A 25,810-nucleotide genomic window follows, 5' to 3' on the forward strand; every position below is an offset into this window, starting at 1 on the left:
TTCAACAGCATCTCCCAAATCTGCAACCGTTACCATTTAGGAGAACAAGGGCAGCAGGTGAATGGGAACACCATCTTCTGCAATTTACCCTCCGTCACACACCACCCTGAGCTTGAAATTTACCATCTGGAACTCCCACCCTAACAGCACTGTGGGAGTACCTTCACCACAAGAACTGTAGCGGTTCAAGAAGGCGGCTCACCATCACTTTCTTGAGGGCAATTAGGGATGGGCTCGAAATGCTGATCTTGCCAGTGATGCCCACATCCTGGAACAGAATAATTTTGAAAAATAATCTGCCTATCTCTCTCTATCGCATCATCATTGTTTGGTGGCCTATAATGCACACCAAGAATTCTATCATTTCATTTCCTATTTCTTAAATTGCTCCATATGGATTCTGTGTTAATACAAGCCCCGAGGAAATCCTTACTTTCTAGTGCAGTGACATAATCCTCATATCTTTTTACTCTTTCCCTATCTCCCCTGAAAGTCTTACAAGCAGGAAAATTATGTTTCCGATCCTGTTCAAACTGAACAGGACCGGTTCTGGGGGAGGTGGGACCAGTACAAACCGGACGGTCTGCACCTGGGCAGGACCGGAACCAATGTCCGAGGGGGAGTGTTTGCTAGTGCTGTTGGGGAGGAGATAAACTAATATGGCAGGGGGATGGGAACCAATGCAGGGAGACAGAGGGAAACAAAAAGGAGACAAAAGCAAAAGTCAGAAAGGAGATGAGGAAAAGTGGAGGGCAGAGAAACCCAAGGCAAAGAACAAAAAGGGCCACTGTACAGCAAAATTCTAAAAGGACAAAGGGTGTTAAAAAAACAAGCCTGAAAGCTTTGTGTCTTAATGCAAGGAGTATCCGTAATAAAGTGGATGAATTAACTGTGCAAATAGATGTCAACAAATATGATGTGATTGGGATTACAGAGACGTGGCTCCAGAATGATCAGAGCTGGGAACTCAATATCCAGGGGTATACAACATTCAGGAAGGATAGAATAAAAGGAAAAGGAGGTGGGGTAGCATTGCTGGTTAAGGAGGAGATTAATGCAATAGTTAGTAAGGACATTAGCTTGGATGATGTGGAATCTATATGGGTAGAGCTGCAGAACACCAAAGGGCAAAAAACGTTAGTGGGAGTTGTGTACAGACCTCCAAACCATAGTAGCGATGTTGGGGAGGGCATCAAACAGGAAATTAGGGGTGCATGCAATAAAGGTGCAGCAGTTATAATGGGTAACTTTAATATGCACATAGATTGGGCTAACCAAACTGGAAGCAATATGGTGGAGGAGGATTTCCTGGAGTGCATAAGGGATGGTTTTCTAGACTAATATGTCGAGGAACCAACTAGGGGGAAGGCCATCTTAGACTGGATGTTGTGTAATGAGAGAGGATTAATTAGCAATCTCGTTGTGCGAGGCCCCTTGGGGAAGAGTGACCATAATATGGTGGAATTCTGCATTAGGATGGAGAATGAAACAGCTAATTCAGAGACCATGGTCCAGAACTTAAAGAAGGGTAACTTTGAAGGTATGAGGCGTGAATTGGCTAGGATAGATTGGCGAATGATACTTAAGGGGTTGACTGTGGATGGGCAATGGCAGACATTTAGAGACTGCATGGATGAATTACAACAATTGTACATTCCTGTCTGGCGTAAAAATAAAAAAGGGAAGGTGGCTCAACCATGGCTATCAAGGGAAATCAGGGATAGTATTAAAGCCAAGTAAGTGGCATACAAATTGGCCAGAAATAGCAGTGAACCCGGGGACTGGGAGACATTTAGAACTCAGCAGAGGAGGACAAAGGGTTTGATTAGTGCATGGAAAATGGAGTACGAGAAGAAGCTTGCAGGGAACAATAAGACGGATTGCAAAAGTTTCTATAGATATGTAAAGAGAAAAAGGTTAGTAAAGACAAACGTAGGTCCCCTGCAGTCAGAATCAGGGGAAGTCATAACGGGGAACAAAGAAATGGCAGACCAATTGAACAAGTACTTTGGTTCGGTATTCACTAAGGAGGGCACAAACAACCTTCCGGATATAAAAGGGGTCGGGGGGTCTAGTAAGGAGGAGGAACTGAGGGAAATCCTTATTAGTCGGGAAATTGTGTTAGGGAAATTGATGGGATTGAAGGCCGATAAATTCCCAGGGCCTGATGGACTTCATCTCAGAGTACTTAAGGAAGTGGCCTTGGAAATAGCGGATGCATTGACAGTCATTTTCCAACATTCCATTGACTGTGGATCAGTTCCTATCGAGTGGAGGGTAGCCAATGTAACCCCACTTTTTAAAAAAGGAGGGAGAGAGAAAACAGGGAATTATAGACCGGTCAGCCTGACCTCGGTAGTGGGTAAAATGATGGAATCAATTATTAAGGATGTCATAGCAGCGCATTTGGAAAGAGGTGACATGATAGGTCCAAGTCAGCATGGATTTGTGAAAGGGAAATCATGCTTGACAAATCTTCTGGAATTTTTTGAGGATGTTTCCAGTAGAGTGGACAAGGGAGAACCAGTTGATGTGGTATATTTGGACTTTCAGAAGGCTTTCAACAAGGTCCCACACAAGAGATTAATGTGCAAAGTTAAAGCACATGGGATTGGGGGTAGTGTGCTGACATGGATTGAGAACTGGTTGTCAGACAGGAAGCAAAGTGTAGGAGTAAATGGGTACTTTTCAGAATGGCAGGCAGTGACTAGTGGGGTACCGCAAGGTTCTGTGCTGGGGCCCCAGCTGTTTACACTGTACATTAATGATTTAGACGAGGGGATTAAATGTAGTATCTCCAAATTTGCGGATGACACTAAGTTGGGTGGCAGTGTGAGCTGCGAGGAGGATGCTATGAGGCTGCAGAGCGACTTGGATAGGTTAGGTGAGTGGGCAAATGCATGGCAGATGAAGGATAATGTGGATAAATGTGAGGTTATCCACTTTGGTGGTAAAAACAGAGAGACAGACTATTATCTGAATGGTGACAGATTAGGAAAAGGGGAGGTGCAAAGAGACCTGGGTGTCATGGTACATCAGTCATTGAAGGTTGGCATGCAGGTACAGCAGGCGGTTAAGAAAGTAAATGGCATGTTGGCCTTCATAGCGAGGGGATTTGAGTACAGGGGCAGGGAGGTGTTGCTACAATTGTACAGGGCCTTGGTGAGGCCACACCTGGAGTATTGTGTACAGTTTTGGTCTCCTAACTTGAGGAAGGACATTCTTGCTATTGAGGGAGTGCAGTGAAGGTTCACCAGACTGATTTCCGGGTTGGCGCGACTGACCTATCAAGAAAGACTGGATCAACTGGGTTTGTATTCACTGGAGTTCAGAAGAATGAGAGGGGACCTCATAGAAACGTTTAAAATTCTGACGTGTTTAGACAGGTTAGATGCAGGAAGAATGTTCCCAATATTGGGGAAGTCCAGAACCAGGGGTCACTGTCTAAGGATAAGGGGTAAGCCATTTAGGACCGAGATGAGGAGAAACTTCTTCACCCAGAGAGTGGTGAACCTGTGGAATTCTCTACCACAGAAAGTTGTTGAGGCCAATTCACTAAATATATTCAAAAAGGAGTTAGATGAAGTCCTTACTACTAGGGAGATCAAGGGATATGGCGAGAAAGCAGGAATGGGGTACTGAAGTTGCATGTTCAGCCATGAACTCATTGAATGGCGGTGCAGGCTAGAAGGGCCGAATGGCCTACTCATGCACCTATTTTCTATGTTTCTATATGAAGCCCTAATGCAGGAGGTAGGAATTCACAGACTTGGGGGATTGGATCGATTTATGGAAAAAGTTATAACTACTATATCATATCCCTCTACAGTTATTAGTGCTTCTGACTCTCCCATTCTATTGTGAATGCTTTGTGCATTCACATACATAACACTCAATCTGGATTCCAAATTTTTGGAAATATTGATCCGTAATCTTTTTCCTGGTTTTCTCATTTAATTTTTTATATCCCTTGCCCCTTCTATAAAGTGATTTAATTTCTCACTACTTCATAGCCTATTTCTTTTATTTTCTCCTATGATACTATTTTTTCATTATTTATTTCAGCTTAGCCTTATGCTTTTATTGCAACTGCTTTATTAATCCTGCTCTCCCTCGTTAGTCTCAAGCCACTGTTTCCCCACCCCATAGTCATATAAATTTAAATTCTTCCCCACTGCTCTATTTGCCCTCTCCGCAAAGCATTATTGGTGCCATTTTGGTTCAGTTGAAGGCCACAAACTGATTTGAATTCAGACAGTCAAAAAAAGAAAGTAAGATTTTCATCCCATAAGTACTTGAACCCTTGGCAGAATTAATTCAACACACCATCAAATCATACATTTTATAACTGCAATGACAGCACGTATGTGACAAGAATAAAAGCAGAAAATGCTGGAAATACTCAGCAGATCAGTCAGCATCTGTAGGGAGAGAAACAGAGTTAACATAACCCTGTTTCTCTCTCCATAGATACTGGCTGACCTGCTGAGTATTTCCAGCATTTTCTGTTTTTATTTCAGATTTCCAACATCCGCAGTATTTTGCTTTTGCTTATGTGACAAGATTGCACAGTGATTATTTATGTTAGCTATTGTGCACATGAATGTCTGCAGTGACTTCCTATCTACTCCTATAGTGTCAGGAAAACTATAAATACTCTGTAACCATACCTTATTATTACTTTAGAAATGATTGCCATTATATTTGTGGTGTGACTTTGGGTAAATGGCAGCATGTGATAACAAGACAGTACTGGAAAACATTTTACTTAATTGATGGCATCTTAAAAATTATTGCTGGTAAGTGAACCCGCTTCTTTTGAATGCTATCATTCCCCACCCCTCCTATTTCTTTAGAGCTGCAGTCATGTATATCACGCATTATCTATCCCATTTATTACTTTGTCATTCAGTTGCCCTTGCAAGCAGCTCTAATATATTTTTACAATATTTTTACAATATTCACGGCATGTTTCAACACATGTCTGCCACACCTAATTCCCCCATACGCTGGATTATATTATTGTACTGACTTTGATAGTAACCATGCACCATTCAATCATTTGAGTCCTGTCAGTAGTTAATGGGCCTGGGGAGCCACACATGGTCTTTGAAATCAAAAGCATAGCTGAATGAGTACTGCAATAGCAAGTGATCGTATATAAAGAGCATTAGTTGCTTTTAGCTATGCTATGTAATAACAGAAACTAATGCAGTTGGCCTCTGAAGATCTATTTTGGAAACCGATAAACTAAACAGCTCAAAAACATCGACCTTTTAAACACATTTTCCAGTGGACCATTTTGGAAACCTTTTGCTTATTCAACAAATTTTACTCATATTGCACTGAGTAAAGCAGCAAAGGCTTTGAAATGTATTACTTGCACTAATGTAATTCGGTGATTATTCAGCCCTGCAGTTGCCTATACTCTTGAGTCTCTCGAAATTTATATTTAATAAATATAGAAATAATGGTTTCAAGATTTTCATTAAGTCCCATCCCCTGGGGTAATCAAGGTTACAGCTGCAAACTTAAAATGTGTTAGCCTTATTTAATGTTATTTGGCATGTCAGAATATAATAAATGTTATACATCTCTTCTTAAAAACAATGTTGGACACAGTCCGCTAAAACTAGGAAATAAAATAGTGTAATAAGTGCATGTATTTGTAACTAAGTAACAGTGATAATTCATTGTAGATACATTATTGGAATCTGAATCCATGAGAAGACACTGGGCAATGTCTCTTTCTCTCTCTCTCTCACTTTGTTGTATGGTAAATTACAGAAAGGAATACCACAAAGGTTATCTATTGAATGCAATTAAACTCAAACATTTTGATTTGCTGAAGACTACACTTGAAACACTCTGCATAAAATATTTTTCCTAACCCTCCTTTCATCCTTTTGGTGATGATGTCCAAATCTTTTCCTCTAGTTACCAACTTACTGACCAGTGAAAAATAGTTTCCCCTGTTTAACTAATAAAAACACCTTCATAATTTTGAAGATCTCCATCAAATTGCCTTTTAATTTTCTTTTCTTCTGAGGCAATCCTTCGGAGTCCAGGATAACTTGCTTCCACACTAAAAATGAGTTCTCAGGTGACTGCTGAGACCAATGCGGGACCTACAGTCTCTATCAAAGGTGGGGCAGACGGTGGTTGAAGGATCAGGTGGGTGGGGTGCCTGGGTTGCCGCACACTCTTTCTGCTGTCGACGCTTGGCTTCAGCTTGTTCTCGGCGAAGAGACTGGAGGTGTTCAGCACCTTCTCAGATGCTTTTCCTCCACTTTGGATGGTTTTGGGACAGGATTTTCCAGCTGTCGATGGGGAATGTTGCACTTTTTCAAGGAGACTTTGAGGGTGTCCTTGAAACGTTTCCTCTGCCCATCTGGGGCTCGCTTGCCGTGTTGGAGCTCTGGGTAGGAGAGCTCGTTTTGGGAGTCTCGTGTCAGGCAAGCAGAGGATGTGGCCTGTCCAGTGGAGATTATTGAGCGTGGTCAATGCTTCGATGCTGGGGGTCTTGGCCTTAGCGAGAACACTGATGTTGGTGCGCCTATCCTGCCAATGGATTTGCAGGATCTTGCGGAGGCAATATTGGTGGTACTTCTCCAGTGCTTTGTGGTGTCCATGTCTCTGAGCCATATAGGAGGGCGGGTATCACTACTACTCTGTCGACCACAAGCTTGATGACAGGTTTGAGGTCCTGGTCTTCAAACACTCTCTTCCTCAGGTGACCGAAGGCTGCATTGGCACACTGAAGGCGGTGTTGGACCTCATCGTTGATATCTGCCCTTGTTGACAGTAGGCTCCCAAGATATGGAAAACAGTCCTCGTTTTCCAAGGCCTCGTCATGGATTTTGATAATTGCCCCAACACTGGAAGCTACAGACGAGACCAAAGAGGAATTCTACTCCAACCTCGAACAATCCCTGTCCTGAGTCCCAATGGGTTAATTTTCTCCACTATAACGGAGACCTCCAGTTTTTCTAGTCTCTCCTATAATTAAAGCTACTCATCCCTGGAATGATCTTAGTGAATCTCTTCTGCACATTCTTCATGGCCTTGGCCTCTAGCCTTTCAAATCACTCATTAGCTTACTTAGTGATTCAATGACTATAAACCCTGTGTCCTCTTTCCTAATAGAAAATCATCCAATTCTTTCCTGAACATGCCATGGGTTTCTGTTCTACCAATACTTTCGAAAACAAAAAAATCCTATTTTGTTTTGACAACCTTAACACTAAATTTTATCTCCCAGCCTTTAAATCCTGACAGAAGAATTTTCCTGGATCCAAATTTTCCATACCTAGAAAAATCTTGAAGACTTCTATCAAATTTGTGTCCTGCTGCTCTTCTTCAAATTGTAAAGTTCCAAGTGAAAAAAAGCATTCCTCTTAACTGAACCTGAACACCAGATCAGCCATGATCTTATTGAATTGTGGAGAAGGCTCGAGGAGCCCTATGGCCTACTCCTGCTTCTAATTCTTATGTTCTTATCAGGAAAGATGGAACAGGCTGGGGCTCTTTTCTCTAGAAAGGAGAATTCTGAGAGGTGACTTGATTGAGAGATTTAAAATTATGAAGGGGTTTGATAGGTTAGATGTAGAGAAGATGTTTCCACTTGTCAGAGAGTCCAAAACTAGGGGCCATAAATGTAAGACAGTCACTAATGAATCCAATAAGGAATTCAGGAGAATCTTCTTTACCCAGAGAGTGGTGAGAATATGCAACTCGCTACCACGTAGAGTGGCTGAGGTGAAAAGCATAGATACATTTAAGGGGAAGCTAGGTAAGTACATGAGAGAGAAAGAAATAGAAGCATATGGTGATAGAGTGAGATGACGTAAGGTGGGAGGAGGCTCGTATGGAGCATAAACATTGGCATAGACCTGTTGGCTCAAATGGCCTGAATCTGTGGTGTAAAATTCTATGTAATTCTGTGCAAGGTAATGTTTACAGATCTGTAATTTAGGAGTTTATCCGTAGCACCCTTTTTAAAATTAGGGGATCACATTTGTTACTTTCTTTTCCATTTAGGGCACTACTCAGCTCCAATTAAGCGTTGAAAGATGTCTTCAAGGGGATTTGCAATCTTTGCAGTTACCTCCAGCAGCATTCATATTGTTATGATGTGGACAGAAAAATCACTACATAAATAGTTACTTAGTCAGCAAAAAACAATGGGGGGAAAATTGCGGTCGGAGGCTTCCTTCGGACGAATACCTCTGATTCGAAAAAAAATTATGAAAATAGCTGGTAGTCCCGGAGGAACATAAGATTCCGGTCAGAGGCCTCCATTCTCTGTGCAGTATATGGGAACATGTCCTCCAGGTATGTATTCATATCCTGGAATCACGTGAGCCTGGACCACCAATCACTATGCAGTGTTCACATTGGTAATAATGGGAGCTCTGTTTGTATGAGCTGCCATTACTATCCATGAGAATAACCCCCTAAAACAAGAAACACAACACAGTAAATTAAATAAAATCACCTCACATATTTTAAATTATAGAAACATAGAAACATAGAAAATAGGTGCAGGAGTAGGCCATTCGGCCCTTCTAGCCTGCACCGCCATTCAATGAGTTCATGCCTGAACAAGCAACTTCAGTACCCCATTCCTGCTTTCTCGCCATACCCCTTGATCCCCCTAGTAGTAAGGACTTCATCTAACTCCCTTTTGAATATATTTAGTGAATTGGCCTCAACAACTTTCTGTGGCAGGGATTTCCACAGGTTCATCACTCTCTGGGTGAAGAAGTTTCTCCTCATCTCGGTCCTAAATGGCTTACCCCTTATCTTTAGACTGTGTCCCCTGGTTCTGGACTTCCCCAATATTGGGAACATTCTTCCTGCATCTAACCTGTCTGAACCCATCAGAATTTTAAATGTTTCTATGAGGTCCTCTCTCATTCTTCTGAACTCCAGTGAATACAAGCCCAGTTGATCCAGTCTTTCTTGATAGGTCAGTCCCGCCATCCCGGGAACCAGTCTGGTGAACCTTCGCTGTACACCCTCAATCGCAAGAATGTCCTTCCTCAGGTTAGGAGACCAAAACTGTACACAATACTCCAGGTGTGGCCTCACCAAGGCCCTGTACAACTGTAGCAACACCTCCCTGCCCCTGTACTCAAATCCCCTCGCTATGAAGGCCAACATGCCATTTGCTTTCTTAACCGCCTGCTGTACCTGCATGCCAACCTTCAATGACTGATGTACCATGACATCCAGGTCTCTTTGCACCTCCCCTTTTCCTAATCTGTCACCATTCAGATAATAGTCTGTCTCTTTGTTTTTACCACCAAAGTGGATAACCTCACATTTATCCATATTATATTTCATCTGCCATGCATTTGCCCACTCACCTAACCTATCCAAGTCACTCTGCAGCCTCATAGCATCCTCCTCGCAGCTCACACTGCCACCCAACTTAGTGTCATCCACAAATTTGGAGATACTACATTTAATCCCCTCATCTAAATCATTAATGTACAGTGTAAACAGCTGGGGCCCCAGCACAGAACCTTGCGGTACCCCACTAGTCACTGCCTGCCATTCTGAAAAGTCCCCATTTACTCCTACGCTTTGCTTCCTGTCTGACAACCAGTTCTCAATCCATGTCAGCACACTACCCCCAATCCCATGTGCTTTAACTTTGCACATTAATCTCTTGTGTGGGACCTTGTCGAAAGCCTTCTGAAATTCCAAATATACCACATCAACTGGTTCTCCCTTGTCCACTCTACTGGAAACATCCTCAAAAAATTCCAGAAGATTTGTCAAGCATGATTTCCCTTTCACAAATCCATGCTGACTTGGACCTATCATGTTACCTCTTTCCAAATGCACTGCTATGACATCCTTAATAATTGATTCCATCATTTTACCCACTACCGATGTCAGGCTGACCGGTCTATAATTCCCTGTTATCTCTCTCCCTCCTTTTTTAAAAGTGGGGTTACATTGGCGACCCTCCACTCCATAGGAACTGATCCAGAGTCAATGGAATGTTGGAAAATGACTGTCAATGCATCCACTATTTCCAAGGCCACCTCCTTAAGTACTCTGGGATGCAGTCCATCAGGCCCTGGGGATTTAATTGAAATTGAATGTAATTAAATGTTTTCGAAAAAAGATTTTTTTTTCAATTTATTTTTAATGTGTTTTAATAGGGTTAAAAATAAACTTACCTCAATGGACAGGGTTTTTAATATAAAAATGTGTGATTAAATTAAATTTTTCTATGTTTTAAAACTCTTACACTGGTAAAGGTCGGCTATACGCTTTTACCAGGCGTAAGAGTTTGAAGGACATTCGCTGGGCAAGCATTGGGTAAATAGTCCAATCTCTGCCCCGCGGATGTCCTTTCTGTGGGTATGCGTTGAATCTGTCAAAATAAATTTTGACAGGTCGCAAAAGCCGGTTATCGGCGCATGCGCAACGCGTGCCGAGAACCGGCATTCGTGAGATCTCTTCAGGTACGTGTGGACATCGGAGAAGCCGCAATTTTCAGCCCATTAATGTGAGCATTTCTATGGATTGATGTTGATTGTTGAAATTTAAGCTTGTGACCTGCTTGAATATAAGTTGGAAACCGCAGTTGCGATATCTGACCAAATAAGCATAAAATACATTTTTGAAATAAACACACACATTGAGATTTTCAAAGCTTTCTTTGAGACTATGAGGAATCCAAAACTGCTACACACGCCAAAGGCTTTTAAGCTAAATGTTATGAGCGTTGACTCTTTATTTTTGGTAGATGCTATAAACTTGAAATTAATGTTCAATATAATCATAGTATTCTACTGCAAACATTAATAGTTGTTTAGTAGCAACACTTCTACAAATAATGAACACCCTATATCGGTAGAAAAATTTACAATTTTTAGTAAAGCTGTAAATGTAGAATCCTAACGGTTATATATGTAAACCTGTAAATATCTTGTGTAACCACCAGATGGCTCATCCCCTGGAGTCCCAATGGAACCCACAATCCCTTGGGAACACTGGTACTTAAGGAGGCCTCACAGGCTGGAGAGGCACTCTGGAGACCTGTAATAAAAGATTAAGGTCACACGTTACTTTGAGCTCACGGTATCTGGTCAGACTCTTCATTCATACATAACAACTGGTGACGAGATACAGATGACGAACCCAATGATGCAGAGAACAGTGGGCATCCTGGAGAAATTTTCAGAGGGAGGTGATTGGGAAACCTTCGTGGAGCGACTTGGCCAATACTTCATGGCCAACGAGCTGGAAGGAGAAGCGAATGCTGCCAAACGAAGGGCGATTCTCCTCACTGTTTGCGGGGCACCAATGTATGGCCTCATAAAAAATCTGCTTGCTCCAGCGAAACCCACAGAGAAATCATACGATGATTTGTGCACACTGGTCTGGGAGCATCTGAACCTGAGGGAAAGCGTTCTGATGGTGAGGTACTGGTTCTCCACGTACAAAAGGTCTGAAGGCCAGGAAGTGGCGAGCTATGTTGCCGAGCTAAGAAGCCTTGCAGGACATTGTGAATTTGAAGGACATTTCGAGCAAATGCTCAGGGACTTCTTTGAACTTGGCATTGGCCATGAAGTGATATTTCGCAAACTTTTGACTGTAGATATCCCTCTTTTCTGAAAGTAAGGCGATAAATACGAATGCATTGGCCCGCATCTAGAGATGGGCGCTCACAGAAAACTGTGCCGATGCTCTCAGTAGGCTGCCATTGCCCACCACGGGGATGTAAATGGCACAGCCCGCAGATTTAGTCATGGCAATGGAAGCATTCGAGAGTGAGCAAACACCCGTTACCGCCCAACAGATTAGAATCTGGACGAGCCAGGACCCCTTACTGTCCCAAGTAAAAAATGTTGTGATTCACGGGACCTGGTCCAGTGTCCCATTAGAAATGCAGGAAGAGGTAAAGCCATACCAGCGGCGCAAGGAGGAAATGTCTATACAGGCAGACTGCCTTCTGTGGGGTAATCGGGCAGTGGTACCCAAAAAGGGCAGGGAAACCTTCATCAGTGATCTCCACAGTACCCACCTAGATATTGTAATGATGAAAGCGATAGGCAGATCCCATGTGTGGTGGCCCAGTATCGATGCGGACAGAGTCCTGCATGCACAAATGTAACACATGCTCACAGTTAAGCAATGCACCCAGGGAAGCAACACTAAGTTTATGGTCTTGGCCCTCCAAACCATGGTCCAGAATCCATGTCGACTTTACTTATGCATGACTAAAGAGTCTGATCAGATTCCGTGAGCTCAAAGTAAATGTGCCAGTACAGCCTTCAGCCACCTGAGGAAAAGAGTTTTCGAAGGCCAAAACCTCAAACCAGCAACAAGCTCATGGTCTACAGAGCAGTAGTGACACTAGTCCTCTTCTATGCTTCAGAGACATGGACAATGTACAGTAGGCACCTCAAAGCACTGGAGAAGTATCACCAACACTGCCTCTGTAAAATCTTGCAAATTCATTGGCAGGATAGGCCATCATCAGAGTTCTCTCTCAGGTGTGGAAATGTATTTTTTATCTAAGCTGTATCACACTATATTTTGTACCCTTTTTGATATAAAACAAAATGGAGTCCTGGTCCTTCCAGAAATTTCTGCAACAGACAGTCTGTTTGCATAAACAGCTAAACCGGGCTTGAAACGGCTGATAACTAATCAATAGCCACCAGACATCTTGGAGACAAGTCCTGCTGAGACAAGTACCACCCATGGTGCTCTCCTCTTCTCCATACAACACCAGTTCCACTCCGTCCCCCCTCCTTTTCTGTGATACTCAAACCACCAGACGGTATCTCTTGTACAGACCTCATCCATTTCATGCAAAAAGATAACTGACCAGGAAACTGGACAATCCTGACACAATGCAATGCCGGTAATAGCTCATTACCACACTCTCATCGATTAATGGCTGACTGGCCAACTAATAGCCCTGACAAAGGGAAACATTTGGAAACCATGTCAGGACAAGGGTGTAGTAATTAACTCTTTATCTGTATTCACTGACTGCAAGACAGAGATAATACACAGGAAGAGGCCATAACTTGAGTTTTTACTCCATAAATGTCTCGTGAAATTGTCCCATTTCGAAGGTCTCCACTTAGCCTTTGACTCGGTGAGACTTTTCCCTTGCTGCAAGTAAAATTAAAGAAACTTCTGCCGGAGCTGAAGGTGTCGGAGTCGTATATTGTGAGTCGAGTTTTCGACAATTACTTCTTGGAAGTTCCACCTAGATCGCTTACTCTCTACCCTGTGAGTAAAATGGATGCGGGCATAGTGCCTCTTCAGTGAAGGGCTTCACTGGCCAGAATAAGGTGAGCCTTTTGTTCACAAGAGGTTACTTCACTGTTGAATTGCATATGTAATCTGTTGTCCACAGGGGAGTTACTGCGATCTACAAGACTCGACATTTGAGAGCTAAAGTTATTTTTTGTGATCATTTCTTTCTCAGCTCGCAGGCAAACGGGATCTGGTCCTGGAAATATCTTGAACAGCCCGGGGAGATTTTCATTAGGAAAAAGCAAAATAAAAGCAGCGCTATTCAATCGACGGTTCTTATGTGATAAGGTTAGGAAAACAGTTCTTATATGATAAGATTAGGAAAACGGTTCTTATTTGATAAGAGTTAAGTTGATAAGTTTTATTAGGATAAGTTAAGGACTCGGTCTGTAGTGGCGTACAACGCAGACTCAGAATTGATTATTTGTTTAGATAGAGTTTAAGGTTATGATTTGTATACTCGCGTGAATATTGTTTGTCCTAGTTGTCCTTGTTATACTGTTGTGTTCAATACCTTTATGCGACATTGCAATTAGAGAAATGGGATGAGTCATTAGGGAAAATTGTGATTCTGGAAAACAAGGAGTGATTGAGAAAAAAAAACAGTAACTGATCAACTACGGTTAGTTCATGCCAACATCTCTCACACACCCAGACTGAGCCCCAATTAAGAGCCTTTTCAGGCCACATGACGGCCAGGAGAAGTGGGCATAGAGAACTCGGTTGGCCGAAAGGATTGTGAGATCAGAAACTGTGGAAAATCTTAATCATCCAAAATGGGTGCCGGAGCAAGTAAAACACCACTAAAGGGCACACCAGCCTATTTTCTGCTCCAGAATTGTGGTCAGTCTTCAATTGACCACCTAAGAAAATGGGTAAAGTGGACTAAGGGTGAAAACAGGCCATTTCCATCCGATGGTTCATTTAATTTAGAGAGAATAACATGTCTGGAGGAATGTCTTATAGACAGAGACCCAGGTAGAAGAGGTAAAAAGAAAGTAACTTGGTCGGCGTTTGGAGATTGGAAAAGGGAAGCTGAGGAACGACACGAAAAGAGCCTAAGGGTTAGCAAGCAGTGTACTAGAGGGAGAAAGCAGGTGGATGAACGAGTAGAGCAGGTGAATTGCCATAGACATAGTAAACATCCATCTGTTATGGTTGCTAAGGAAACAAAGGCACACGAACCAAGTTCACCTAAGGGTTGGGAAAAAGATGAGTATGAGGATTGGGACGAGGATTGGACTTCCTACAGCCATCGACCACCGTCGTATGTTCCACCCCCCGCGGGTGCTCCAGGCCAACAAGGAGGAGACGATCCTCGGGCCAGAGCACAGGGAAACAGGGTAATACCTGCTCCCAACAATGCAGGTGCGGCTGCAAGAGAAGTAGATCTGTCACAAGGAAATCAATACCGTGATGGTCTTGCAGTCAGCATGTGAAGTCTTACCCGTGGACAAGGGCCCAGTGACCTGGAGCCATCATTCGCATTCCCAGTAAGACTTTTCCCCAGTCTACTCCCTGAGGGGGCTCCGATTCCTATTTATCGAACATGGTCACCAAGTGAGTTAAGACTAATTGTGGAAGGATTGGCAGACCCTACAACCAGTATCGAAAAGGCCATAGACCAGTTAAAAGTGATCATCTTGTGCCATGAACCCAGTATATTAGATGGTCAAATTTTACTGAAAGCATGATTAAAGGACACTAAAGTTGCCAGACTCGAGACAAAATTCACAAATTTAAAAACCCATCGAGAGGCTCCCAATGCAGATCCCAGCACGAAGCCAGGAGAGGGGTTCTGGGAAAGATGTTGGGAAGCCTTACATCAGGTGTTCCCAAGGAAAACGAATTGGTCCAAAATTACGGTAACTACACAAAGAAAGGAGGAGGATGTTGAGGATTATGTATAAAGAGTGCAAGAGAACATGAACCAATGTTCAGGCATGAAAATAGAGGAGGTAGAATCTCCCATGATCAGTGCCGTGGTAAACGGGCTACGACACGAACTCAGAGATCCCTTTGAACTAGTTTGTCTCGAATGGCGACAGGAATCGCTATCCAAGGTTGTATCTATGTTAAAGCACTTACAAGAGCGAAATAGAGAATCTAAAAGCAACGTCACCGTGTTTATGGAACAAGCAGCCCCAACAACACCGCCCCAGTGACACCGTCCTACTACCCCTCCCAGGGTAAAGGAAGAGGATGAGGCAGAGGAGGAAATTTCGGGGGAAGAGGGAGAGGAAGTGCAGGGCAGGCACAATATGACATCTGTTATATTTGTGGCCAATCTGGACACTGGGCTAGAAATTGCCCGTCAAACCAGCCACAGCCAAATTATGATTGGACTCAACAGGATAGAATAAAAGGAAAAGGAGGTGGGGTAGCATTGCTCGTGAAAGAGGAGATCAATGCAATCGTTAGGAAAGACATTAGCTTGGATGATGTGGAATCTATATGGGTAGAGCTGCAGAACACCAAAGGGCAAAAAACGTTAGTGGGAGTTGTGTACAGACCTCCAAACAGTAGTAGTGATGTTGGGGAGGGCATCAAACAGGAAATTAGGGGTGCATGCAATAAAGGTGCAGCAGTTATAATGGGTGACTTTAATATGCACATAGATTGGGCTAGCCAAACTGGAAGCAATACGGTGGAGGAGGATTTCCTGGAGTGCATAAGGGATGGTTTTCTAGACCAATATGTCGAGGAACCAACTAGGGGGGAGGCCATCTTAGACTGGGTGTTGTGTAATGAGAGAGGATTAATTAGCAATCTCATTGTGCGAGGCCCCTTGGGGAAGAGTGACCATAATATGGTGGAATTCTGCATTAGGATGGAGAATGAAACAGCTAATTCAGAGACCATGGTCCAGAACTTAAAGAAGGGTAACTTTGAAGGTATGAGGCGTGAATTGGCTTGGATAGATTGGCGAATGATACTTAAGGGGTTGACTGTGGATGGGCAATGGCAGACATTTAGAGACTGCATGGATGAATTACAACAATTGTACATTCCTGTCTGGCGTAAAAATAAAAAAGAGAAGGTGGCTCAACCGTGGCTATCTAGGGAAATCAGGGATAGTATTAAAGCCAAGGAAGTGGCATACAAATTGGCCAGAAATAACAGCGAACCCAGGGACTGGGAGAAATTTAGAACTCAGCAGAGGAGGACAAAAGGTTTGATTAGGGCAGGGAAAATGGAGTACGAGAAGAAGCTTGCAGGGAACATTAAGGCGGATTGCAAAAGTTTCTATTGGTATGTAAAGAGAAAAAGGTTAGTAAAGACAAACGTAGGTCCCCTGCAGTCAGAATCCGGGGAAGTCATAACGGGGAACAAAGAAATGGCAGACCAATTGAACAAGTACTTTGGTTCGGTATTCACTAAGGAGGACACAAACAACCTTCCAGATATAAAAGGGGTCAGAGGGTCTAGTAAGGAGGAGGAACTGAGGGAAATCTTTATTAGTCGGGAAATTGTGTTGGGGAAATTGATGGGATTGAAGGCCGATAAATCCCCAGGGCCTAATGGACTGCATCCCAGAGTACTTAAGGAGGTGGCCTTGGAAATAGCGGATGCATTGACAGTCATTTTCCAACATTCCATTGACTCTGGATCAGTTCCTACAGAGTGGAGGGTAGCCAATGTAACCCCACTTTTTAAAAAAGGAGGGAGAGAGAAAACAGGGGATTATAGACCGGTCAGCCTGACCTCAGTAGTGGGTAAAATGATGGAATCAATTATTAAGGATCTCATAGCAGCGCATTTGGAAAATGGTGACATGATAGGTCCAAGTCAGCTTGGATTTGTGAAAGGGAAATCATGCTTGACAAACCTTCTGGAATTTTTTGCGGATGTTTCCAGTAAAGTGGACAAAGGAGAACCAGTTGATGTGGTATATTTGGACTTTCAGAAGGCTTTCGACAAGGTCCCACACAAGAGATTAATGTGCAAAGTTAAAGCACATGGGATTGGGGGTAGTGTGCTGACGTGGATTGAGAACTGGTTGTCAGACAGGAAGCAAAGAGTAGGAGTAAATGGGTACTTTTCAGAATGGCAGGCAGTGACTAGTGGGGTACCGCAAGGTTCTGTGCTGGGGCCCCAGCTGTTTACATTGTACATTAATGATTTAGACGAGGGGATTAAATGTAGTATCTCCAAATTTGCGGATGACGCTAAGTTGGGTGGCAGTGTGAGCTGCAAGGAGGATGCTATGAGGCTGCAGAGTGACTTGGATAGGTTAGGTGAGTGGGCAAATGAATGGCAGATGAAGTATAATGTGGATAAATGTGAGGTTATCCACTTTGGTGGTAAAAACAGAGAGACAGACTATTATCTGAATGGTGACAGATTAGGAAAAGGGGAGGTGCAAAGAGACCTGGGTGTCATGGTACATCAGTCATTGAAGGTTGGCATGCAGGTACAGCAGGCGGTTAAGAAAGCAAATGGCATGTTGGCCTTCATAGGGAGGGGATTTGAGTACAGGGGCATGGAGGTGTTGCTACAGTTGTACAGGGCCTTGGTGAGGCCACACCTGGAGTATTGTGTACAGTTTTAATCACCTAACTTGAGGAAGGACATTCTTGCTATTGAGGGAGTGCAGCGAAGGTTCACCAGACTGATTCCCGGGATGGCGGGACTGACCTATCAAGAAAGACTGAACCAACTGGGCTTGTATTCACTGGAGTTCAGAAGAATGAGAGGGGTCCTCATAGAAACATTTAAAATTCTGATGGGTTTAGACAGGTTAGATGCAGGAAGAATGTTCCCAATGTTGGGGAAGTCCAGAACCAGGGGTCACAGTCTAAGGATAAGGGGTAAGCCATTTAGGACCGAGATGAGGAGAAACTTCTTCACCCAGAGAGTGGTGAACCTGTGGAATTCTCTACCACAGAAAGTAGTTGAGGCCAATTCACTAAATATATTCAAAAGGGAGTTAGATGAAGTCCTTACTACTCGGGGGATCAAGGGGTATGGCGAGAAAGCAGGAAGGGGGTACTGAAGTTTCATGTTCAGCCATGAACTCATTGAATGGCGGTGCAGGCTAGAAGGGTTGAATGGCCTGCTCCTGCACCTATTTTCTCTGTTTCTATGTTTCTAACAGGCTGGTAATTGACCACCTCCTCCCCCTCTAGAACTCAACTCGTACACGACCCAAGTCAAGGTACATGCTAGACCTCAGACTAATTTCTCTGTTCAAAATCCATTTGGACCACAGAATCAAAAGCAATTCGGCCAACAACCAAATTGTCCGTACAATGATCAATGACGCCCAATCCTAGACCCGAGTGCTGCGAACAAACAGCTACCCGTCTTTTCGTTAAATGCCATAGGAGAACCTGAAGTAAAAATACGAATACAAGGAAGGGATATCCCATTCCTAATGGATACTGGCGCCATCTATTCAATCCTTTCAAGGGAGGATACAAAGGGAATTCCCACTTCCACTAATCAAACCTCAGTGATTGGACTATCTGGACACGCACAGCAAATGTTTTTCTCCGACCCTATCAATGTACAATTAGAAGATTATGAAGATAGTCATTCATTCCTACTGTCTAAGGAGGTTCCAGTAAATCTGTGTGGACATGACCTATGATGTAAAATGAGTGCCACTATCCTCTGTTCTCCAATCGGTATGGAAGTTCGAGTCCCCATAGATAAATGTGGGGCATATCCACTACTTCAACCCACAACACCCATATTGTATGCCTGGAAAAGTTTGGACCCTATACTAAGCAAAACCTTATCCTATTTGGTTGGTTCATATTGGTGTGTGACAAGGTTAATCACAAACTACCTCAAATCTCAAACCTTGGGAAATTAGCACGAAACACTACACTGCATAGCGTATTGTGACAACACTGGATCAGACGCTACAGCACAAATTTTTTATCAACCATTCCTGCACCAGAAACATCAATTGATGATCGAACAAATTTTTATCGGACCTGAAGGAATAGCAGCAGGGGTTGAATTATCCTCCCACAATCAGATCTTGTTTAGGGTTAAAGGAGCGTTCCACACTTCACCCTTGCGGTTGCAGGCACACATAAACCCCAGGATTTAGGACGAATGGTTAAGAAAATGAAAGGATCCCCAGTACAAGAGGAATGGCACAAACTTAATGGAACTCTGGGGCAACATGAAAGAGGAGGGAGGCTATTCTGTCAAGTTGAATCGGAAAATATATTTCGATGCTATCTTAGAAGAAAAGATGCTTTCTATCACTAGCTTCCCATTGCAGTAAGGCACAGCAGAACTTCTTGCTAAGGTCCCAGAGCAACAAAGGTCTACACACGCTAATGAAGTAGGAAAGATGCTTACCACACAACCATATAAGGTAGCGATCAATTCGACCTCCCCACTCCCTAAGAAGCCCCAATACCCCTTGTCTCCAGCCGCAGAATAAGGTATCGAGCCAGTCATTACGCCTCTGCTGGCACAGGGAATAGTAGTTCCAACTAGAAGTCCGCGTAACACACCGATTTTTCCGGTTCAGAAGCCCAATCGTGACAAATGGAGATTTGTCCAAGACCTACGAGCCGTGAATCCTTCTGTATTCCCAACTTATCTGGTGGTACCCATCCCTGCGATTATATTTACCAGTATTCCGGCAAACTCAACGTATTAAACGGTGATTGATCTGTGTTCGGCATTTTTCTCAATACCCATTCACCCAGAGTCCCAATTCCTGTTTGCCTTCATGTATAAAGGACGCCAATATACGTGGACAAGACTCCCGCAGGGATTTACCGAAAGCCCTACTATATTCTCATAATGCTTAAAGAGGGATCTGGATGATATAATTTTACCAGCAGGTTCTGCACTTGTGCAGTATGTTGATGACTTATTGCTCGCCTCACCCTCCAAATTGACCTGTGAAATGGACGCTCTTGTGTTATTAAAAGCCCTGGCCTCGAAAGGACACAAAGTGTCAAAGGCAAAGTTACAATTTGTCTCAGAAAAGGTTCGGTATCTAGGACATGAATTGGTCAGTGATTTGAGACAATTGACACAAGACCGAGTAAAAGCAATCTGCGCCGCTCCACTAGCAATAACTAAGAGAGAAATTAAACATTTCCTTGGCATGTCAGGATATTGCAGGCAATGGATTATGAGTTATTTCGAGATCATTAGACCATTGTTAGACATGTCCATGCCCTCACTACCAGAAAAGTTGGTTTGGAATGAAGTATCCCGGAATGCTTTCCAGAATCTTAAGCAGTCCCTCACTTCAGCACCAGCCTTGGGATTACCAGATTACACTAAGCCATTCAATTTATTTGTTCATCACAAGTCGGGTTTTGCCCAATCTGTTTTGACTCAGTTACATGGGGACAGGCAGCGACCAATAGCATATTTCAGTGCCCAACTAGACCCAATGGCACGCGGGCTATCAGGTTGTCTTCCTTCGTTGGCAGCAGCTTATTACGCTATACAACAAGCTCAGGCAATAACTCTAAATCATCAAACCATTCTATACATCCCACACTCTGTCGAGAGTTTACTTACTAAATGTGCCACCCAACACCTAACTTCCGCAAGAACCACTAAAGATGAAGTTGAATTATTATCAAATCTGAACCTCATCATTAGAAGATGTACTACCTTAAATCCAGCCACTCTGCTCCCCACGGAAGAAGACGGCGAACCCCATTCATGTGAAATGGTAACCGAATTGGTGACTAAACCACGTATTAATTTATCAGATGTACCAATGTGTAACCCTGATCTAGTTTACTACGTTGACGGATCAGCCTTACGAAATGATAGGGGCCAACCCAAAGCGGCTTATGCAATTGTAACCCAGTTTAATGTTGTCAAAACAGCCTCTCTTCCAGATTCCTTTTCAGCCCAACAAGGCAAATTGTTTGCGTTAACTCGAGCCTGTATTCTGGCTGAAGGACAAACAGTTAATATCTACACCGACTCCAGGTATGCTTTTGAGGTATCACATGACTATGGACAAATTTGGAAAATTCGCGGGTACCTGACTTATTCAGGAACCACTATCAAAAATGCAGAACAAGTAGAAAATATGTGAGCCATTCAATGCCCCTTGAAACTTACCATTATCTAATGCCAAGCACATACAGGCGAGTCGAATGAGGTGGCACTTGGGAATGCCAGAGCTGATAATGCAGCTAAGCCAGCAGCTGTGTCAAAATGGAGGATGCAGGTGTCAGTGTTCCCACTAAGGAAAAATAATTGCTCAGACCCACCACCCACTATTAATGATGTGCTGGCCTTTCAGACACAGGCCAGTACAGAGGAGGTGTTGACCTGGAAGAAGGATCAATGTTATAAAAATCCAGAAGGAATATTGGTTCACCATGACGGCTGTGTGGTGGCGCCCAAATCCTTACTTCCATGGATTGCCCGGTGTGTTCATTCATTCACACATGCGGGCAAAGGGGGGATGGCAGATTATATTTTGGCAACTTGGTATGCAGTAGGTATTTCGGCAATTGCAAAACAAATTTGTGAAAATTGTGTTACCTGTCAGACAATGAATCCGGGTAAGATGGAAAAAGTAGAATCTGCCTCCCACCCAAATCCAATGGGGCCTTTTGTACATTTACAAATGGATTTTATTGAATTACCTATGTGTATGGGATTCAAGTATGTATTAGTTATTGTAGATGTGTTCTCTAGATGGATTGAAGCCTTTCCATGTAAAAAGGCCGATGCAACTACTGTTGCTAAATGTTTGTTAAAGGAAATCGTACCGCGCTTCGGAATCCTTGCTAAGCTTTCTAATGATAACGAGTCACATTTCACGGGAACTGTCATAAGAGAAATGTGTAAAGCTTTACAGATTAACCAACGTTTTCATTGCAGTTATCATCCACAATCAGCTAGATTTGTTGAAAGATATAATGGAATGCTTAAAAATAAGCTGGCAAAATTATGTAATGACACTGGCCTGAAATGGATAGAACTGCTGCCCTTAGCCTTGATGGTAATGCGATCTGCAACCAACAGAACAACAGGCCTGTCACCGCATGAGCTAGTTATGGGACGTCCCCAATGACTACCTTTTATAGCACCATTTACTGCAAAACAAATGGACATTCACAAAATGGAGGAAAATATGTTGAATTATTGTATTGCACTAATCAAATGTATTTCCAGCTTTCATTCGCAGGTAAAAGAAGCTCAAGTCAAGCCAGCGGAAGGGAAGTGTCATAACCTGGAGCCCAGGAAATTCATTTACATCAAAATCTTTAAAAGAAAAAGCAGTCTACAACCAAGATTTGAAGGACCATATCAGGTCTTGCTGGCGACTAATACTGCAATCAAGGTAAAGGAAAAACCAACATGGGTCCATGCGTCCCATTGCAAAAGGGCACCCAACCAGGAGGAAGGGAAGAAGGAACAAGAGGAACAGAAAAAGCAAGACTGAATAAAGAACTGTACGGACTATGGGGACTGATGGTGCTGGGCTTGACAGGGTTTTGCTTTGCATTATTGATTATATCAGGGCTACCGTCACGCAAACGAAGGGAACTGCAGGTAAACGCATTTATGGCACTGAGTCATAAGCATGCTCAAGAAAGAAACTTGTCTAGTTGTTGGATTTGTTCCCATGTTCCTGTCCACTCCGAAGGGGGTATTCCCCTAAGATCCGTCCCCTTTAACGAATCAGAAATGGTAGAATGGTTGATAGTGCAAAATAGGAAAAACCTAACCACGGTATCAGAAACGAAGGATCTAACAGAATGGAGGTCAGCAGGGTATAAATTTACAACCTTCCAGGGATGGTACCAGCCAAATTATAATAATAACCGTCAGCCACCCTTCCTAAGTATTACTCCCGGAATAGGGAATCCTGAAGGTATAATATGCCTAGTAAGTAATGAGACTAAAGGACCAGAAATGGGACGCAGCAAGTGTTCCCAAATGACTAAAGGCAAGCTACAGCAAATCCCACTGATGGGAGAAGGATAGCAATCGTTAGCTGGACAATGGTCCATACCAAAGCCTCAGGTGAGACCACTCGAGTATGGAAGGCATGAAAGGACCAGGAGTTGATGTCCTATAATTGCACCTACTTTATTTGTGGCCATAAAGCCTACCCATGGTGACCAGCCACCTGGACAGGATCCTGTTACTTAGGATATGTGGTACCCTTTATTAGATCAACAAAGACTCTAAGGGATGCCTATGGAAGTCATAGAGTTAAACGGGATTTGACATGGCTAAATGGAATATTCAAGGTAATGATGCCACCCTATGGAATAGCATCAAATGAATGGCAGTTACGGGAACTGTCTAATTTAGTCGAATCAGTAGCCAATGCAACTTCCCAAGCCTTCGAAGGGGTGAATGATGAAATGGTAACCATTCAAACAATGGCTCCCCAAAATCGTATGGCCTTAGATTATCTCCAAGCCAAAGAAGGAGGGACATGCGCATTAATAGGTGGAGAATGCTGTACATATATCCCGGATAAGTCAGAAGAAATCGGCAGTCTAGCTGAATACATTAGGAAAAAGGTAGTAGAGTATAAACAGACAGTTGGCCAGGATGGTACCACCTTGTGGGATTGGGCATCGGGATGGTTGGGATCCTTAGGGAGATCTGTGGTACAGGGTTTGATCATATTCCTGCTGATAGTCTTTGCCCTATATCTTTTGTTTGTCTTGGTTAAGTGTTGCTGTGCCAGGTTGGAAACAACAGTGTTACCAACCAAGACCACTGCTAGGGTTATGGCAGCAATAACTACTGAAGGTTCTTGTCTAGAAATGGAAATAGAGAGACTGTGCAAGATCAAAATAGATTAAGTTGTCCTTGTGAAGGACAAAAGGGGAGATGTTGAAATGTATTTTTTATCTAAGCTGTATCACACTATATTTTGTACCCTTTTTGATATAAAACAAAATGGAGTCCTGGTCCTTCCAGAAATTTCTGCAACAGACAGTCTGTTTGCATAAACAGCTAAACCGGGCTTGAAACGGCTGATAATTTAACAATAGCCACTAGACAGCTTGGAGACAAGTCCTGCTGAGACAAGTACCACCCATGGTGCTCTCCTATTGTCCACACAACACCAGTCCCACTCCGCCCCCCACCCACACACTTTTCTGTGATACTCAAACCACCAGCCAGTATCTCTTGTACCGACCCCATCCATTTCATGCAAAAAGATAACTGACCAGGAAACTGGACAATCCTGACACAATGCAATGCCGGTAATAGCACATTACCACACTCTCATCGAGTAATGGCTGACTGGCCAACTAATAACCCTAAAAAAGGGAAACATTTGGAAACCATGTCGGGACAAGGATGTAGTAATTAATTCTTTATCTGTATTCACTGACTGCAAGACAGAGCCAATACACAGGAAGAGGCCATAACTTGAGTTTTTACTCTATAAATATCTCGTGAAAATGTACCATTTCGGAGGTCTCCACTTAGCCTTTGACTAGGTGAGATTTTTCCCTTGCTTCAAGTAAAATTAAAGAACTTCTGCTGGAGCTGAAGGTGTCTGAGTCGTATATTGTGAGTCGAGATTTCAACACAGGCCAACGTCCCCAGCATCGAGGCATGACCATCTCCAGCTCGATCAGCTCCAATGGACGGCCACATTTTCCGCTTGCCCAATACTCGACTCCCGAAACAAGGACTCTATTCTGAGCTACGTCACCACAGGCGAGTCCCAGGATGGCAGAGAAAATACTTCAAGGACATCCTCAAAGCCTCCTTGAAATAATGCAACATCCACGCTGACCCTTGGGAATCCCTTGCCCAAGACTGCTCAAAGTGGAGGAGAAGCATCCAAGAAGGTGCCAAATGCTTTGAGTCGCTTCGATGGGAGCACGCGGAAGCCAAGCACAGACAGTGGAAGGAGCGTATGACAAATCAAGCACCCCACCCACCCGTTCCTCTGTCCACCATCTGCCCCACCTGTGACAGGGACTATAGATCCCGTATTGGTCTTATCAGTCACCTTAGAACTCATTTTAGTGTGGAAGCAGGTCATCCTCAACTCCGGGGTACTGCTGAAGAAGATAAATAACATTTCATAAATGTTTGATAATATCGTGCATCATATTATTAGTTTGTAATTAACTTTGGTTATGAAATTCTTGCAAACATGTTAAATGCCAAAAACATTATGCATCATCAGTGCTATAGAGATGTTTTAAATAAATTAATATATATATGTGGGCACTTTCAATGACGCACCTGTTCTTTTATAATAATTTTAGGTTCATTACTTGAAGGAGTCATCCTTCTCAATTTTGGAAAGGGTAAAGAGTGTTGATAAGCAGACCCTGCTAAATCATCAGTCCCAAATAAAAGGCATTATTTTGGGTTATCTGTAAAGAATAGGATTATTAATTTTTCATCATCATCATAGGCAGTCCTTCGAATCGAGGATGACTTGCTTCCACTTCAAAAAGTTCAAAGGTGTTTCAATGAAGGACCTAAAATTCCTGGTCCTGAACTACATGTTGAAGAGTAGAAGATGCCTGTGCATGGATTTTTTTAACATGTGGTGACC

At 43.1% G+C, this 25,810-nt stretch overlaps 1 protein-coding gene across 1 annotated transcript in view; it reads left to right on the forward strand.

Annotated features, from left to right (window-relative positions):
* LOC139232890 (uncharacterized) overlaps positions 1-24,744 on the forward strand; it is a 145,679-nt gene extending 120,935 nt beyond the window's left edge. The window contains exons 4-5 of the mRNA XM_070863391.1: positions 13,472-13,587; positions 22,432-24,744. Of these exons, the coding sequence (XP_070719492.1) occupies positions 13,472-13,587; positions 22,432-22,488 (173 nt within the window). The 3' untranslated portion in view covers positions 22,489-24,744. The remainder of the gene's footprint in view (positions 1-13,471; positions 13,588-22,431) is intronic.
* The last annotated feature ends 1,066 nt before the right edge of the window (positions 24,745-25,810 follow it).

Source organism: Pristiophorus japonicus, chromosome 2 (assembly GCF_044704955.1).
Source record: "Pristiophorus japonicus isolate sPriJap1 chromosome 2, sPriJap1.hap1, whole genome shotgun sequence".
Classification (NCBI taxonomy): Eukaryota; Metazoa; Chordata; class Chondrichthyes; family Pristiophoridae; genus Pristiophorus; species Pristiophorus japonicus.